This window comes from Oryctolagus cuniculus, chromosome 13 (assembly GCF_051225735.1).
Source record: "Oryctolagus cuniculus isolate XC-2025 breed Fujian yellow rabbit chromosome 13, ASM5122573v1, whole genome shotgun sequence".
In the NCBI taxonomy this organism is placed as follows: domain Eukaryota; kingdom Metazoa; phylum Chordata; class Mammalia; order Lagomorpha; family Leporidae; genus Oryctolagus; species Oryctolagus cuniculus.
This window is the reverse complement of record NC_142879.1, coordinates 54630415-54648404: the sequence shown is the minus strand read 5'-3', so window position 1 is coordinate 54648404 and position 17990 is coordinate 54630415. Positions and strand designations below refer to the sequence as shown.

The following is a 17990-nucleotide window of genomic DNA, read 5'->3' as shown; positions in this document are numbered from 1 at the left end:
AAAGGGCCAGTGTACTTACTGTTCACCACTATCAGCCTTTTCACAGGAGAGGGCTTCCAGGGAGGAGACTGACATATTCTTAGCAGCAGCATTTACGGGAAAAAAAGGGTTTTGTGGTCTTTGGGCCAGCTAGGTTAAGAAACCAGTCCCGTGTAGTCACAAGCTTGAAACTGGGGTAAATGACCTGGGAACTGCCCATATAGCACAGTTAGGAAGTATCTGGATCAAAATTCCTAGAAACTAAAGTCTTTTTTTTTTTTTTTTTTTTTTATTGACAGAATAAACTGAACATTTGTGGTAGCAGGGCAGTTGGTTACAATGTCCTGTCATGGCGATCCAAGTGAGACTTACACAAATGTGGTTCTTTGATTCTTTCAAATTTGTATTCTGATTGTATGTACACTAGGGTTTCTAAATTGAAACAGGTAACTGACCCTATTTTCTCAATTTGGAAGACTAACACCTCGGTCTGAATTTGTAAAAGGATGATAAGGCTGAAAGAAAAAACCTTAACACCAGCTTTCAGACTGAATCAAGAGTGGCTTACATCACTCATTTTCTTCTTTGAACATCTTGCTTAGGTGCTTTATTAGCGCTACTAGCTCAGGGTTCCCACCACGTGCATCAATTTGTTTGTAGGCTTTAGATTCAAGCTCTTTTAGAGTATTCCGAGTGTATTCAAAAGAACCTACGTCCTCAAGATAATGTACACAGTATTTTTTAATATCTATGTTTTCTGTTCTCTGGCGCAGGATATTTTGCACCTGGGTGCTTTCAGGCCTCGACCAAATAGCATGAATAGTAGGGAACGAGAATTTTCCCTCCGTTAGATCTTCACAAAAACTTTTGTTTTCACTATATTCTTTGGAGTGTAGATTAGCATAATCATCTCTAATTTGGAAAAAGAGCCCAAGTGTATCAAGCAGTGGCTTTAAATCTTCTTTGTAATCAGAGAACAACTGCATGAGACCCACTGCTAATCCAAATAGGCCACCTGTCTTTTGCAGCACCATAGCTTTATATTCTTCTTCTGTGGGGCAAGTGTAATTATCCCTCCAGTAAATATCTAGGCCTTGTCCCTGATGAAGTTCCAAAAGCTGGCGGGTAAAAAGCTTCACTGCATCTGGGTGATCAAGGGTTAAGACTTTCTCTAACCCAAGGAAATACACATAATTGGCAGAATTGATGACAGATGGAATTCCATAGATGCTGTGTGCCACTGGAAAGCCACGTCGGAGTTTTGAGTTGTCTTCGATATCATCGATGAGTAAACTGGCATTATGTAACATTTCTGTCACTTCAATGATAATCTAATAAAAAATAATTGAAAATTCCTCTTTATTTGAACTATTCAAAACAGCTTATATTTATATTAACAGATAATGAAAGTCTCTTAAGTTTCTAAAGCTAATAATTATTTGGCAATCCCAATATGAAACAATATATTGCATGAGTATTAAATTGGATCAAGTGATAGGAGTATTTTTGTGGTAGCTCAATATCCTGGGGATTTAGAATGAGATTAAAATTGCCTAAATACCTGTAGTTTGTCTTCTGGAACTTTCAGCCAATGATTAAATGCCTGTGAAAGTTTGGTTCGCACTTGTTTACCTGAGATTGAAAAATAAAGTTTGACAATAAGATTTAAATACAAGAAACATATTAGAAACTTCCTTGAAAACCGATCAGACTTGACTTGTTCAGCCTCATGAATCCATTACCTATTGCAGGGCTTGCCTTTCACTGAGAGACACCCAAGACCTACAAAATCCACATCATAACGTGTACAACCTTTTAAAGTTAGGGCAGTCAAAAGAGATTCTAAACACACTTTAGTGTGGCCTCCTAGCCCACTCCTTTCATCTTAACCTGTATCAGTGATTATGGGATGAAATGGGCTTTTTTAGGAATTAAGGTCTATTTCATTCCTCTTTTTGAAAAGGCAGGCAGCCTAGTTAGTGACAGTGAATTAGCACTATCATACTTACAGAATTGAGGTACTTTTAATGAAACATACTTTACTACTGAATTACCTCATAAAATTACCTTTTACAAGAAGTGGGGAGCTCTGCTACTTTTATATCAAATGAGAACACCACGCCTTGAAAGTTACCTTTTAAAAATCTTTATTTATTTTTATTTTATTTGAGGGAGAAGAGAGATGGTGGTGGTGGAGGGTGGACAGAGAGAGGGAGAGGGATATCTTTCATAATATATGAATTCACTTACCAAAGTCCTGCAACAGCTAGGGCAAAGCCAGGCTGAAGCCAGGAGCCTGGAACCCAATCTCAGTCTCTTATGTAGCTGGCAGGGAATAAAGGACTTGATTCACCAAGTGTTGCTTCCTGAGCTGTGCATTAGCAGGAAGCTGGACTGGAAGTTGGAAGCCAGGACTGGAACCAGGCACTAAATATAGCACGTGGGCATCCTAGGTGGTATCTTAATTGCTATGCAAAATGCCAAATATCCACTTAAGAAGTACTCCCTTTTAACATCTCAAATTCAGTCAAAGGTTAATCTCTTTGTTTTGACTAGGGTAAGTTTTTCAACATCACCTTTTACTTATTTGGAAAGCTTAGGAAGTCTTTGGGTAGGAGTTACCACTAGAATTCATTTTAGTCTAAATATAAAGGAAGGACAGGTAAGTAACATAACCAACTCATTCAGCAAAATATTCTATGAGCAGGGCTGATGCCGTGGCATAGCAGGTAAAGCTACCACCTGCAGTGCCGGTATTCCCTATGTGCCCTGGTTCAAATACTAGCTGTTCTACTTCCAAACCATCTCTCTGGTATGGCCTGGGAAAACAGTGCAGTCCTTGGGCTCCTGCACCTTCATGGGAGACCTGGAAGAAGCTCCTGGCTTTGTGTTGGCCCAGCTCCAGCCATTGCAGCCATTTGGGGGGTGAACCAGTAGATCGAAGACCTCTCTCTCTTTCTTTCTGCCTCTGCCTCTCTGTAACTCTGCCTTTCACATAAATAAATAAATCTTTAAAACAGAAACATGATTTTCTAAATCTGTATTCTCTGCATTAGTCATCTAAACAAATGAGTATACATACTCCTAGCATATAACCAATTGTGACATGATTTTCATTCCTGTGAAGTCTAAAAAAGGTGTCTCTAAGGGTCTAGAAGTAGTATCTTCTGCCTACTAATTGGTAAAGTGCTCAAGGTCTAGGTAGCAATTACATAGTTTACACTTCTGATCTCCTTTCCAGTTTACGAAGGTCAGTCTGGGCTACATGTAAAACGCACAACTGTGGAAAATTGTGCATAGCAATGAAAAAAAAACAGTTCTAAAGACAAAAAAACCAGAGAATTGATGTGTACTCATATTTTTCATTTTACTTCTGAATATTACGTAGAAAACAGTATAATGAATGGCTTGATTTGCCATTATTGCAATTTTATTTAAATGTATTTTCTCTTTGATCAGATTCTAGGGTTTGGCCTACTACTTTCAAATTTATTTGATAGGCAATGCTGAGAGAGAGAGAGAGAGAGAAAGTGCTTCCACCTTCTGGTTCACTTCACTCTCCAGATGCCTTGTATGGGCCCTGGGCTGGACCCAAAAGCTAGGAACTCTATCCAGATCTCCCACATGGTGGCTGGAACCCAATCACTTGAGGCATCACCACTGCCTCAGGGTCTGCATTACCAGGAACCAGGTATTGAACACAGGTCCCAATAGAGACACAGGTATCTTAACCACTATGGCTAGTACTTTAAAGTTCCCAATTTATTTATTTAAAAGACTTGTTTATTTATTTGACAGGCAGAGTTACAAAGAGAGAGGGAGAGACACAGAGGGAGGGATCTTCCATCTGCTGACTTAACTCACCAAATGGCCACAACAACTGGGGCTGGGCCAGGCAGAAGCCAGGAGCCATGAGCTTCTTCTGGGTCTTCCACATGGTTGCAGGGGTCCAGGCACTTGGGCCACCCTCCTCTGCTTTCCCAGCCTATTACCAGGGAGTTGGATCTAAAGTGGAGCAGCTGGGACTCAAATTGGCACTCATATGGGATGCCAACATCACAGGCAGTGGCTTACCCCACTCTGTCACAAGGGTAGTTCCCCAAATAACTTTTCTTTCTTATTTTCTTTTAGTGGAGAGTGCGAACACAGTCCCCCATTACCACAAATCATGCAGTCGAGTTTTCTGCATTTGGGGAAATCACAGGGGTCCGCACACCAGGAGTGCAATGTGTGAGCCTCGCCCTAGGAAAACCACCTTTGTGATCACGATATCTTCCCTGCCAGGTTAAGTATCCCAAATTATTTCTAATGGTTGATAGAGACCTCTCAAAATTCAAACATTCCACTTTTTCTTTAAGAGCTCTCTTTCTGCAGTCCCTCTTCCTCCACTCCCAACCTCATTTTCCTCTGCCCACCCTTATCTCCCACATCCCACTTAAAAGGTCTAGAAACCTGCACTTGGGTAAATAAATATAAATAAACATTATTCTACTACACCAAAATCTTGATATTCTCACAAACATTAAAAACTTTTATTAGCAAAAGTAACTTTATAACACTATAATTGATCTGGTCCATTTGTAAGTTATGTTGTAATTCTCTGAAGCTCTCTATAAAAAATGTTATGGGGCTGGCATTGCTGTGTAGCAGGTTAAGCCAACACTTGTGATGCCAGCATCCCATATGGGTGCTGGTTTGCATCCTAGCTGCTCCACTTCTGATCTAGCTCCCATCTGCTAATGGCCTGGGAAAAGCAGAGGAAGATGCCCAAGTGTTTGGGCCCCTAGTCATCCATGAAGGAGACGGAGAAGCAGCTCCTGGCTCCTGGCTCTGATTGGCCCAGCTCCAGTCATTGCAGCCATCTGGGAAGTAACCAGTGGATGGAAGACCTCTCTATCTTTTCTTTCCTGTAACTCTGATTTTCAAAATACAAATATTTTAAAAAATATGTGTTACGTATAATGCAATGCTCTACTTCTCTTGGAATATCTTTTGAGTTTATATTCTATCACGGAACAAGAAGATAATTGATAAAAAAGGTAAAGTATTTAATGAGAATTTAAAATGTTATCTAACAGCTTAAATACTAATCCTAGATAATGAGAATTAAAAGAAACATTATAGGGCACTACAATGTCAGTATTATGGTTAAAACATAAGCTTTGGTGCAGTGATTAATAAGTCTCCCTTGAGATGCTGGCAAGGCTGGTTAGGGTCCTAATTCCAGTGCTTCCAATGCAGCTTCCTGCTAATGTGCATCCCAAGAGGAAGCAGACAATGGCTCAAGTATCTGGGTCTGTGCCAACCATGTGGGAGACGCAGATTGGGTTCTGGACTCCTGGCTTTGGCCTGGTCCGCATTGAACCAGTATGTAGACTTTTGTCCCATTGCCTTTTAAGTACAATGAAAGTTAAGAAAAAAATGTAACTACAGACAGTCCATGTTTGCAGAGTAGTGGAGTGGGAGACATCTGTTAGACTGCTGTCAATACAGGCAAGTGGCATGTTTTATGGCAGCCCAGTTCCTACAGGTAAGCAGAATACAGTGCCACATTTCTCAGTGAGAAGTGAAGTCACTAACTGCTGAATGTTACTTGAAAGTCATCTTTTGGCAATTCTTAAAACAGTGGGCAACTTACTTTTTGAATTCACCATTTCTATGATCTCTCCATTATTTTGAAACAATGACCTATTAGCAATTAAACCCCCATTACAGTGTGCCACAACAGAAAGACACTAATCATGACAGTTTCCGGGCAGTCCAAGAGCTATCTCGCTGGGGTAGTCATTTGGCTCAGCAGTGAAGATGCACCTTGGGAAGTGCTGGAGTGCCCGGGTTCAAGTCCTAGCTATATTCCCAATTCCAGCTTCCTGCTAATATACATCCTGAGAGGCAACACAAGTAATTGGACCCTTGCCACTCACATGGGAGACCCACATCTAGTTCCTGGCTCCTGGCTTCCCACAAATGCCCTGGTTGTTGTGGACATTTGGGGAGTGAGCCAGTGGACTGGAGATCTTTTTCTGTCTTCCTGCCTTTCAAATAAATACAATCAATTAAAAAAACAAAAAACCAAATAAACAGAGCTAGACTTATTTTGGCTTTCTAAAAAACATTTATTGATTTGAAAGAGAGAAAAAGATAGACGACAAACCCATGGACAAAGATCTTTCATTCAATGGTTCAAACCTCAAATGTCTAAAAGCTGTATCAGGGCCATATTGAAGCCAGGAGGCTGGAACTCAATTCAGGTCTCCCATGTGGGTGGCAGGGACCCAAACACTTGAGACTTCACCACTACCTCCTATGGTATACATTAGCAGAAAGCCAGAATGAGAAACAAAGTTGGGACCTGAACCCAGGCACTACTTTTTTTTGAGAAAGATTTATTTATTTATTTGAAAGACAGAACAACAAAGAGGAAGATACAGTGAGAGAGAAAGAGCGAGACAGAGAGATAACTTCTGTCCAATGGTTTAATTCCTAAATGGTCACAAAAGCCAGGCCTGGGCAAGGCTGAAGCAAGGAAACACATACTCCATCCTGGTCTTCCACAAGCACCAGAACCCTATGTACTTGGGCCATCTTCCACTGCCTTCCTGGGTGCATCATCAAGCAAGCTGGATTGGAAGGGAAGCACCCTGGACTTGAACTTGATACTCTGATTTGGGATGCCAGTTTTGTAAGTGATGCTGTGTCACAATGCTGGTCTCTGAACCTGGGCACTTTGACATGGGATGTGAGTGTCTAAGTGGTGTCTTAACATTAAGCTTTGCTTGCCATCCCTGTGGGAAATCTGGATGGAGTTCCTGGCATTTGGGGAGTAAACCAGAAAATGGAAGATCTCTCTCCCCCTTTCTCTATGTATCACTCTGCCTTTCAAATAAATAAGTAAATAAATAAAGCCTTAAAAAAGTATAAGTGGCCGGCGCCGCGGCTCACTAGGCTAATCCTCCGCCTAGTGGCGCCGGCACACCGGGTTCTAGTCCCGGTTGGGGCGCCGGATTCTGTCCCGGTTGCCCCTCTTCCAGGCCAGCTCTCTGCTGTGGCCAGGGAGTGCAGTGGAGGATGGCCCAGGTGCTTGGGCCCTGCACCCCATGGGAGACCAGGAAAAGCACCTGGCTCCTGGCTCCTGCCATCGGATCAGCGCGGTGCGCCGGCCACAGCGCGCCGGCCGCGGCGGCCATTGGAGGGTGAACCAACGGCAAAGGAAGACCCTTCTCTCTGTCTCTCTCTCTCACTGTCCACTCTGCCTATCAAAAAAAAAAAAAAAAAAAAAAAGTAGCAAAGTAAAACAAAAACACATACATACACATGATTAGGCAGTTTTTAAGACAGGAAACTATGTCCAGGTCCAGGTGACATATCCGATGGTTCACTCCCCAGATGGCCGCAATGGCCGGGGCTGTGCCGATCTGAAACCAGGAGCCAGGAGTTTCGTCCAGGTCTCTCACGTGGGTGCTGGGGCTCAAGGACCTGGGACATCTTCTACTATTTTCCCAGGCCACAGCAGAGAGCTGGATTGGAAGAGGAGCAGCCGGGACTAGAACTGGTGCCTATATGGGATGCCAGCGCTTCAGGCCAGGGTGTTAACCCGCTGCGCCACAGCGCCGGCCCCAGGTGACATATTCTTTTTTAGGTATAATGTGGGCTATGTTGCAAATATGGTAATTAAGTAAAGTATTCCATTGTTATTTAAATTTGCAAAAGTTATACTAATAGCTAACCAGTGGGGACTTTGAATGTGAGGCTTCCATGAAGAATAAAAAGCATCCAGTGAGAGGAGTGTGCATTGTGGCACAGGCAGTTAAGTAACTACTTGGTACACTGCATCCCAAACAGGAGCACTGGAAGAGTGAAGAATCAAACCGGGTACTACGACATGGGATTCAGGTGCACAAGTGTTGCAAGTAGCATCAACTCCTTTGCCAAAAGTCTGCTTCAAATCTTTTATTTTTTTAAAGGCATATTATTTAACAGAATTTTAAAATGAGTGGTTCAAAAATTACCTATTAAGAAGGAAAACTTATAAAGTTCTACTCAGCATTTTTCTGATACATATCACCTAACTACAAAATCTCAAGAGCTGGCAAGTCAAATCTTTCCAATGTATTCACATTTAAATGACCACTACTGTATGAAAATTATCCTAAATGACCGTTGCTGAACTATTACCTGGTAACTGAAGCAAGTACTTATAGGGTTCTAGAAGAATTCTTTGGACTGTTTCTTGAGTCTTCTCCATTGTTTGTAAATTGTGAACCTGATCTGTCAAGAAGAAAAAATGAATGATTTCATGAATCAAATTTGAGCATCAGACTGCAAAGAAATGTGTATCTCAAGGTGTTTTTGGAAGGTAGACGTCTGGCTTGCCTTAAGAAAACTAATATTTGAAACTTTGCAACATAGAGTGAAAGAAGTTGGTCACAAAAAACTCTATGATTCCATTTATATGCAATGCTTATAGAAAAGTAGTTTAATTGGCAGGTGCAAGGGTGGGGACAAGGACAATTCATTACCAAGTATGGGGTTTCTTTTTGTGGGGATCGAAATATTGTGAAATTAGATTGTAGTGAGAGTTGCACAACCCTGGGAATATACTAAAAACATATGAACCATATATATATATTTATTTATTTAGAGATTTGTTTATTTATTTTGAAAGTCAGAGTTACAGGGACAGAGGAACAGAGATCGATTTTCTATCCACTAGTTCATTCCTCAGATGGCACAGCAGCCAGGGCCAGGCCAGGCCTAAGCCAGGACACCAGGAGCTTCACTGAGGTCTCCCATGGGGATGACAGGGACCCAGGCACTTGGGCCATCTTCTATTGCTTTCCCAGGTGCATAAGCAGGGAGCCAGACTAGAAGTGGAGCAGCTGGGACTTCAACTAGCGCTGGCATCCCATATAGGTGCTGGTTTGAGACCCAGCTGCTCCACTTCTGATCCAGCTCTCTGCTATAGCCTGGGAAAGCAGTAGAAGATGGCTCAAATCCTTGGGCCCCTGCACCCCAGTGGGAGCCCCAGAGGAAGCTCTTGGCTCCTGGCTTCAGATGGGTGCAGCTCTGGCCATCGTGGCCAATTGGGGAGTGAACCATCGGATGGAAGACCTGTCTTTGCCTCTCCTCTCGTTATGGAACTCTGACTTAAAAAAAAAAAAAAAAAGAATTAGCAAAGCACAGTCAGAGGATTGAGCATTTAAAAAAAACAAAAAAAAGGGAACCCATCACTCTTTTGGCATTTTCTCCACAATCAATTTTAGAGATTCTGACTTAAGACATGCATTTGAAGTAATTATGTTTATTAAAAATATTTCCCTATAGTAGTGATTTATTATTTTGAATTGACTTCAGTCTTTCCCAGAATTTCACTCGTGGTCTTCCCAGAGACTTCCTTTACTGTTGAACGTCACCTCTGCTTCTTTCTAAATATTTCTCAAAAAGTTCATGGAAAATAGAGTGAAGGCCAGCGCCACGGCTCAATAGGCTAATCCTCTGCCTGCGGCACCGGCACACCAGGTTCTAGTCCCAGTCGCCCCTCTTCCAGGCCAGCTCTCTGCTGTGGTCCGGGAGTGCAGTGGAGGATGGCCCAAGTGCTTGGGCCCTGCACCCGCATGGGAGACCAGGAGAAGTACCTGGCTCCTGCCATTGGATCAGTGCGGTGTGCTGGCCGCGGTAGCCATTGGGGGGTGAACCAACGGTAAAGGAAGACCTTTCTGTCTCTCTCTCTCTCACTGTCCACTCTGCCTGTCAAAAAAAAAAAAAAAAAAAAAAAAAAAAAAGAAAATAAATTGAAGTTCATACATAATTGTTTCAAAATACTCATGTGAACTTTCTGAAGACCCTCGTATCAGGAGTCTTATTTTTTTTTTTTTAAAGATTTATTTGGGGGTCAGCGCCGTGGCTCACTTGGTTAATCCTCCGCCTTGCGGCGCCGGCATCCCATATGGGCACCGGGTTCTCGTCCCGGCTGCTCCTCTTCCAGTCCAGCTCTCTGCTGTGGCCCGGGAGAGCAGTGGAGGATGGCCCAAGTACTTGGGTCCCTGTATCGCATGGGAGACCAGGAGGAAGCACCTGGCTCCTGGCTTCAGATTGGCACTGCGCCGGCCGTAGCGGCCATTTGGGGGGTGAACCAATGGCAAAGGAAGACCTTTCTCTCTGTCTCTCTCTCTCTCACTGTCTATAACTCTGTCAAATAAATAAATTAAAAAAAAAAAAAGATTTATTCAGCCGGCGCCGTGGCTCACTAGGCTAATCCTCCACCTTGCGGCGCCGGCACACCGGGTTCTAGTCCCGGTTGGGGTGCCGGATTCTGTCCCGGTTGCCCCTCTTCCAGGCCAGCTCTCTGCTGTGGCCAGGGAGTGCAGTGGAGGATGGCCCAGGTGCTTGGGCCCTGCACCCCATGGGAGACCAGGAAAAGCACCTGGATCCTGCCTCCTGCCATCGGATCAGCGCAGTGTGCCGGCTGCAGCGGCGGCCATTGGAGGGTGATCCAACGGCAAAGGAAGACCTTTCTCTCTCTGTCTCTCTCTCACTGTCCACTCTGCCTGTCAAAAAAAAAAAAAAAAAAAAAAAAAAGATTTATTCGAAAGGCATAGAGAGAGAGAGAGAGAGAGAGAGAGATCTTCCATCTGCTGAGTCACTCTCCAAATGGCTGCAATGGCCAGTGCTGGGTCAGGCCAAAGCCAGGAGCTTCATCCAGGTTCCCCACATGGATTCAGGGGTACAAGTACTTAGGCCATCTTCTGCTGCTTTCCCAGGTGCATTAGTAGGGAGCTGAATTGGAAGGAGAACAGCCAGAACTTGAACCGCCTCTCACATGGAAGGCTGGTGTTGCAGGTAGCCATTTAACCCACTTTACCACAATGCTGGCCCCAAGGAGTCTTGAGTGCTCTCTTCAGTACACTTTGTGAGGTTTATCACTTTTGTCCTCTTTGCTTCTTGGGATTATGAATTGCTTTCTAGGATCACAAGCCCTCTTCTAACACTTTTCTGCCTTCACTGCAGATACACCACCACAAAACTAAATCCAGTAATATGGTATCTAACTGCAGGTCAAAACTGGGGCTGCCCAAAGAGTTGTCTATTAGAGAATTTTAGGAGTGGAAAGTATCTTAGAGTCCTCTATACCAGTACCCTAGAACATAACAAAGCACATCAATGTATCTGTTTGAGAGGGCCACTTTTTTTGAATAAAGGAAGCCAAGCGGAATGTACTTTGTTATTCTGATTACTCAATGGTTCTTTTATTTTTTATTTTTTTGACAGGCAGAGTGGACAGTGTGAGAGAGAGAGACAGAGAGAAAGGTCTTCCTTTGCCGTTGGTTCACCCTTCAATGGCCGCCGCGGCCAGCGCGCAGCGGCCGACGCACCGCGCTGATCCGATGGCAGGAGCCAGGTGCTTCTCCTGGTCTCCCATGTGGGTGCAGGGCCCAAGGACTTGGGCCATCCTCCACTGCACTTCCTGGCCACAGCAGAGAGCTGGCCTGGAAGAGGGGCAACCGGGACAGAATCCGGCGCCCTGACCAGGACTAGAACCCGGTGGGCCGGCGCTGCAAGGCGGAGGGTTAGCCTAGTGAGCCGCGGCGCCGGCCTCAATGGTCTTTTTCTGATTCACTAACTATGGGCAGGAGAGTAGGAAACTCCATTTTTATGTAACTCTTAAATGTTTTAATTTGAGAAGGATACTCCCTCTACCCCACAATACACACAAACAGCCACCATCAGCTGGTTCAGGTCCCAGATAGCTGCCAACAGTTGGGACTGAGCCAGGCTGACTCAACCTGCATCTCCCATGTAGTTGGCAGGTTCCCAACTACTAGACCAATCACCTGCTGCCTCTGAGGGTGCACATTAGCAAGAAGCTGCAGATTAGGAGCAGAGCTGGGACTTGAACCCAGGCATTCATAAATGGGAAGTGGGCATCCTAACTGCTAGGCAAAATGCCTGCCCTGGGATCTCATTTTTAATATGCACCTTGAATGATTCTGATGCAGCTGCTTGAGAATGGGTTAGAGAAAATTGGAAATAGGCCTTTTCCAACTAAAGCGGGGGTGTTACTTTAAAATTATTTACTGTTACTATTGAGCATGTGTTCCTCAATTTCTAAAACTGCCATAGTAACTTCATAATGTTCAGTATTAAAAGGTTTCTTTTACAGCTCCGTTATGTGAGACAATGATGTCACCACCTACACTCTAAAGGAGAAGGCGATTCTAATACTGTTACTCCTTGCCGGCATTAAATTTTAAAATTTTAAATATTAAGAGAGCAAAATATGATGCTGAATCCACAAAATACAAGACTTTTTGTATGTTTCAATAGAAGAACACATTGCTTATAAACTTAATTACTAGGCAAATACTGATAAAGTGCCACAAAGTAAAACAATTTCCAGAATATAATTATTAGTGCTGGCATTCCACTTTATCAGCACAATTAAGAGCTCAACTGAGTCTACCCAACCTAGTGAGAATCAAGTTATTTAATATCCCTGTCTCTCTCTTTTTGAGAGGCAAAGTTACAGAGAGAGGGAAGACAGAGAGTCTTCCACCTGCTAGCTCACTCCCCAAATGGCTGCAATGGCTGGAGCTGGGCTGATCTGAAGCCAGGAGCCAAGAGCTTCTTATTTCGGACATGGGTTACCTCACTCTTCATGGTTAAAGGAAGAAGAGGGCCAGCGCTGCAGCTCACTAGGCTAATCCTCTGCCTGCGGCGCTGGCACACTGGGTTCTAGACCAGGTTGGGGCGCCGGATTCTGTCCCGGTTGCCCCTCTTCCAGTCCTGCTCTCTGCTGTGGCCAGGGAGTGCAGTGGAGGATGGCCCAAGTACTTGGGCCCTGCACCCCATGGGAGACTAGGAGAGGTACCTGGCTCCTGGCTTCGGATCAGCGCAGTGCGCCGGCCGCGGCGGCCATTTGAGGGTGAACCACCAGTAAAGGAAGACCTTTCTCTCTGTCTCTCTCTCTCACTGTCCACTCTGCCTGTCGAAAATAAATAAATAAATAAATAAAAATAAAAAAAAGGAAGAATAGAGGGACCCTGTGGCGTAGTAGGCTCAGCTTCCACCTGTGGCACCAGCATCCGTGCTGATTCGTGTTCTGGCGGCTCCTCCTCCAATCCAGATCTCTGCTCATGGCCTGGGAAAGCAGTAGAAGACAGCCCAAATGCTTGGGCCCTGCACCCATGTGGGAGACCCAGAAGAAGCTCCTGGCTCTTGGCTTTGGATTGGCTAACCTCTGGCTGTTGCAGCCATCTGGAGAGGGAGCCAGTGTATAGAAGACCTTTCTATCTCTCCCCCCCTAACTCTGCCTCTCAAATAAATAAATAAAACATTAAAAAAAAAGAAATAGAAGGCGCAAAACAGGAAAAATAAAGGCTAATGTCAAAGATTATTATTAAGTAACTAAAGAGAATTTAAAAAAGTACCTCTTACATGTTGTATACTTCTCTATTTGAATCAGTTAGTAGTCATTTCTTCTCAGTTAGGTTGGGAGAAAATATGTATTTTTTTCACAGCCTCCAAAACACATTTGAGTTAACTTAAAAATCATGAGGCCAATGTTGTGGTGTGGCGGGGTTAAGCTGTCACCTGCAATGCTGGCATGCCACACAGGCATTCACTCGAGTACCAGCTGTTTCACTTTTGATCCAGTTTCCTGCTAATGCACCTGGGAAAACAGTGGAAGATGGCCCAAGTACCCCTGCATCCACATGGGAGACTCAGATGAAAATTCTGGCTCCTGTCTTTGGCCTGGCCCAGTCTCGGCTGTTGCCGCCATTTGGGGAGTGAACAAATAGATGGAAGCTCACCCACTTGCTCTCTTTCTCTCTGCAACTCTGCCTTTCAAATAAATAAGTACATCTCAAAAAAAAAAAAAATCAGTTTTCCAGAATTCTCTTTTGGTTCTGGGTCAATAATAGGTGTATTCTATTGTACAGATTAGAGCTAACTTTTTAAAAAAATTCTTAGAGCTTTGGTTGATGTTATTTCTCAAAATACTAGTTATGAATTTAAAAAAATTTCTTTCCTTTGTTCCTTCAAAGAAGTTTAAGACTATTCATTAGGGGCTGGCTCTGTGGCACAGCAGGTTAAAGCCCTGGCCTGTAGCGCTGGCATCCCATATGGGTCCTGGTTCGAGTCCTGGCTGCTCTACCAGCTCTCTGCTCTGGCCTGGGAAAGCAGTAAAGATGGTCCAAGCCCTTGGGCCCCTGCAACCACGTGGGAGACCCAGAAGAAGCTCCTGGCTTTTATCAGCTCAGCTCTGGCCATTCGGCCATTTAGGGAGTGAGCCAGTGGATGGGAGACCTCTCTCTGGCTCTACCTCTCTCTGTAACTCTTTCAAAAAAAAAGAAAAGAAAAGACTATTCATTTAACAAGTCAATTAATGGGGGGCCTGCGCTGTGGCTCACTTGTTTAATGCTCTGCCTGTGTCACCGGCATCCCATATGGGTGCCGGGTTCTAGTCCCGGTTGTTCCTCTTCCAGTCCAGCTCTCTGCTGTGGCCCAGGAGGGCAGTGGAGGATGGCCCAGTTACTTGGGCTCCTGCACCCGCATGGGAGACCAAGAGGAAGCACCTGGCTCCTGGCTTCGGATTGGTGCAGCGCCGGCTGTAGCGGCCATTTGGGGGGTGAACCAATGGAAGGAAGACCTTTCTCTCTGTCTCTTACTGTCTATAACTCTACCTGTCAAATAAATAAATAAATAAATAAAAAATTAAAAAAAAAAAAACAAACCCAAGTCAATTAATGGTCTTTTCCCAGAGGATGTTTACATATAAGTAAAAAAACTAAACATGTTCAGTTTTTTAGGTATTGAAAACCAATATGTCTCCTCTCTTGAATCCAAGTAGTTCTTGGCTGGTGTTTGGCTAGAGGTTATGATGCCAGTTGTGCCACCTGCATTCCACACTGGAGTGCCTGGGTCTGAGTTCTGGCTCCACCCTGGATTCCAGCTTTCTGCTAATATGCATGGTCGAAACCAGCAGGTGATGGCTCAAATAGTTGGGTTTCTGCCACTCATATGGACAACTTGTACTGAGTTCCTAGCTCCTGGCTTTGGCCTGCCTCAACCTGACTGCTGAGGGCATTTGGGGAAAAGAACAGATTTCTGTTTGTCTCTCTGCCTAAGACATTCTACATACCGTGGCATGTACTCTCAATTTTTTTTTTTTTTAACTCAAAGGACTCCCAATTTATTACAGCTTGAAATTTCAGCTATCATTCACTAATCTCAGGCATTCACATGGTTACTTGAACTCTATTAATTTATCTTCAGGGTGAATAACTAGTCTGAATCTAGTCCTTTTTTGTTTTTAATACTTATTTCCAAGTCAGAGCTACAGACAGACGCACACACAGACAGACACACACACACACACACAGAACGAGAGAGCGATCTTATATCTGCTGGTTCACTCCCCAGATGGCTACAACTGCCAGGGCTGGGCCACACTGAAGCCAGGAGCCAGGAAGTTCCTCAGGTCTCCCGCATCGGTGGCCAAGTCCCAAGCACTTGGGCCATTTTTGCTGCTTTTCCCAGGCCATTAGAAGGGAGCAGGAGGGGCCCCAGGGCTGTGGTGTAGTGGGTGAGGGCCACTACCTACAGTGCCAGCATGCCATATGGGCGCTGGTCTGAGTTCCAGCTCCTCCACTTCTGATCCAGCTCTGTTATGGCCTGGGAAAGCAGTAGAAGATGGCCCAAGTCCATGTGGGTCCCTGCACCCACATGGGAGACCCAGAAGAAGCTCCTGGCTCCTGGCTTCAGATCACTGCATCCCTGGCCATTGTGGCCAACTGAGGAGTGAACCAGTGGATGGAAGACCTCTCTCCCTCTGCCTTTCCTTCTCTCTCTGTGTAACTCCGACTTTCAAATAAATAAAAATAAATCTTAAAAAAAAAAAAAAAAAAAGGAGCAGGGTCAGAAGGGAGCTGGGACAGGAACTGGTGCCCATATGGGATCCTGGAGCTGCAGCAGCTCACCAGGCCACAATGCTGGCACAAGTCCTCACTTTCAAAACTGATAAAATGCTAGAAATTTGGTCAAACTGTGGATCAATGGATCTTTGTACGACTACAACTGAGAGTGAACATTGTGGCACAGCCAGTTAAGCCACTGCTTATGCTATGTGAGGAAAGTAAGGAAAATCAGGTGTCTAGACAGAGAGTGTAGAGCTTGTCATGGAAAGGAAAGGGTTTCGGCAATTAGAGGGGAAAAGGCGGCTCTGGCGTCAGAGTGACCAGTGGCCAGTTTATGGTGGTCATATGCCTGTACAGTTTTGGCAGTCTGAGGAAGATAAGCAACTCCCTTGACAGATTCTAAGATAAAGTGCTTTCGCCACACTGTAGAGTCTTTAAGGTTTATGTATATAAACTCCACTAGTTAGTTTCAGTGGAATTCTGTTCCCCTCTAGGCTACAGAAGTTCTTCTCTTTGCTTTTTCAATAAAATTCTTTGCTAATCGCCATCTCGTCTGCTTCTTTATCACTCTCATACTTCCTTGGGGATAGAGCATGTTCCTGGGGTTCATCCCAGCTGCAGTGGATGGAATGCCTGGTTGGAATCCAACTTCCTGCTAACGTGCCTGGGAGGCAGCAGGTGATTGCCTCAGTACTTGAGCTCCTGCCACCCATCTGGGAGACCAGGATGGAGTTCCGGGTTCCTGGCTTTGGCCTGGCCTAGCCCTGGCTATTGTGGGCACCTAGGGAGTGAACCTACAGATGGAGGGTCTCTGCTGTTCCTCCACCTACCCCCTCTATAATTCTTTCAAATAGATAAATAAATAAATAAATAAATATGTAAACAAATCTTTTAAAAAACACACACAATACACTCTTTCCACCAGGTGAAGCACTAACTCAGTAGCCTCCTTGCGGGAATCTCTGCATTCACTTCTTTCTCATGTGCCTTTGCACAGTTCAAACTCACCCCCTCTCCTTTCCAATTGAGAACTTTTGAAAGGTGTACCACTGCTCTTAGGACAAGAACAAAAACTCAGAAGGGCTGCCTCCTGATACAAGCCTTTCCAACTCCTCTTGTCTGGAATGTGCTTCTCTTCCAGTTAATGCTCCCTACCCCTGCAGCTCTATCTTGGGAAAGCCTCCCGTTATCTTCCTAAGCCAAATTCCCGGTTTCACATTCTCCACTTAATTCTGCTTTGTAGCATTGCCACTACTGCAATTTCACATTCACTGGTGAGTCCGTTTAGTTTCACATCTCTCACCAGACTTAGCTTCAAGAAGGGTCATGCTAGCTTCGCCACATTTTCCTAGGACACATGTGAAGGGCTGAACGCAAGTGCCTTCCAATGTGTTACAGGACGAATCAGAACATCGGCTCGCTTTGAGAAAATAAAAATTCCACACAGAGTCTTTTTTCCCTCCCCCTCAAGGGAAGGGCCTGGTTTCAGAGTTACTAAACAAGACACACACAAAATGCGGAGCACAGACCGAATCTTTCCTCTTGAACTCCAGGAGATGCTGGGTTTGAAGGAAACTGCCCGACACATAGAGGCAGGCGCTTCAAATAACTTAAGACGCCGATTTTTAACAGCGGCTTGGCAGAGAGTTTCGAATGTCTACCATGCTAGCCCAGATGCCCTCTTCCGCCCTCCTGGGTCACCCACCCCCCGCCCCGTCTCACGCTAGGGGATGGGAAAGTCGTACACAATCCGGTTCAGCATCCGGGTCCTCTCCCTCCTTTCTTTCTTTCCCCTCTGTCCACCCCCCATCCTCCTCCGCCCTCCTTGCCATCCGGGTCCCCCCCAGCCGCCAGAACTGCCGCTCACGGTTCAACGATGATATCACGACTTTCACGCCGCCGGTCCGGGAGTAGCCACACCCAGCATCAACTTCCCACTTTGTAGTTCAGACCAAGGCTCCTCCCGATGCCTACATGAATCCCTCCCCCCGCTTCACTACAGAACTCTCCGCCCTCCTCAGCCGCCAGCGACACCGCATTACTCGATGCAAGAAAATGCGCCATCCTGGTCACACTGCGCAGGCGTCGTTGCCG

The 17990-nt window shown here is 44.9% G+C and overlaps 1 protein-coding gene and 1 non-coding gene across 6 annotated transcripts; both read right to left on the bottom strand.

Moving 5' to 3' along the window:
* Window positions 1-248: 248 nt before the first annotated feature.
* GGPS1 (geranylgeranyl diphosphate synthase 1) lies at window positions 249-17972 on the bottom strand. 5 transcript variants are annotated; one of them, XM_051820737.2, is made up of 5 exons: window positions 17764-17972; window positions 17200-17316; window positions 8155-8247; window positions 1541-1611; window positions 249-1310 (listed from the first exon to the last, which is right to left on the bottom strand). In XM_051820737.2, exons 2-5 carry the CDS (start codon window positions 17222-17224, stop codon window positions 549-551), a joined length of 951 nt encoding a protein of 316 aa, XP_051676697.1. In that variant the 5' UTR covers window positions 17225-17316; window positions 17764-17972; the 3' UTR covers window positions 249-548. The 5 variants fall into 5 exon arrangements, with proteins under 5 accessions (XP_051676697.1, XP_069911645.1, XP_008266464.1 ...); XM_070055544.1 differs by lacking the exon at window positions 17200-17316 and having other exon boundaries at window positions 17426-17972; XM_008268242.5 differs by lacking the exon at window positions 17200-17316.
* Window positions 4108-4272, bottom strand: LOC127483638 (U1 spliceosomal RNA). Its single transcript, XR_007910076.2, has one exon. It is a non-coding gene; the product is annotated as a U1 spliceosomal RNA (small nuclear RNA).
* Window positions 17973-17990: the final 18 nt, after the last annotated feature.

What these genes read in the sequence shown, in the direction of transcription:
- GGPS1 (XM_051820737.2), bottom strand. Translation starts at nt 17,224, where the DNA reads ATGACCCTTCTTGAAGCTAAGTCTG. An exon ending in CCTTCTTGAAGCTAAGTCTG is followed by an intron (nt 8,248 to 17,199) that starts GTGAGAGATGTG and finishes TCTTCTTGACAG; the next exon opens with ATCAGGTTCACAATTTACAA. An exon ending in TTCCAGAAGACAAACTACAG is followed by an intron (nt 1,311 to 1,540) that starts GTATTTAGGCAA and finishes ATTTTTTATTAG; the next exon opens with ATTATCATTGAAGTGACAGA.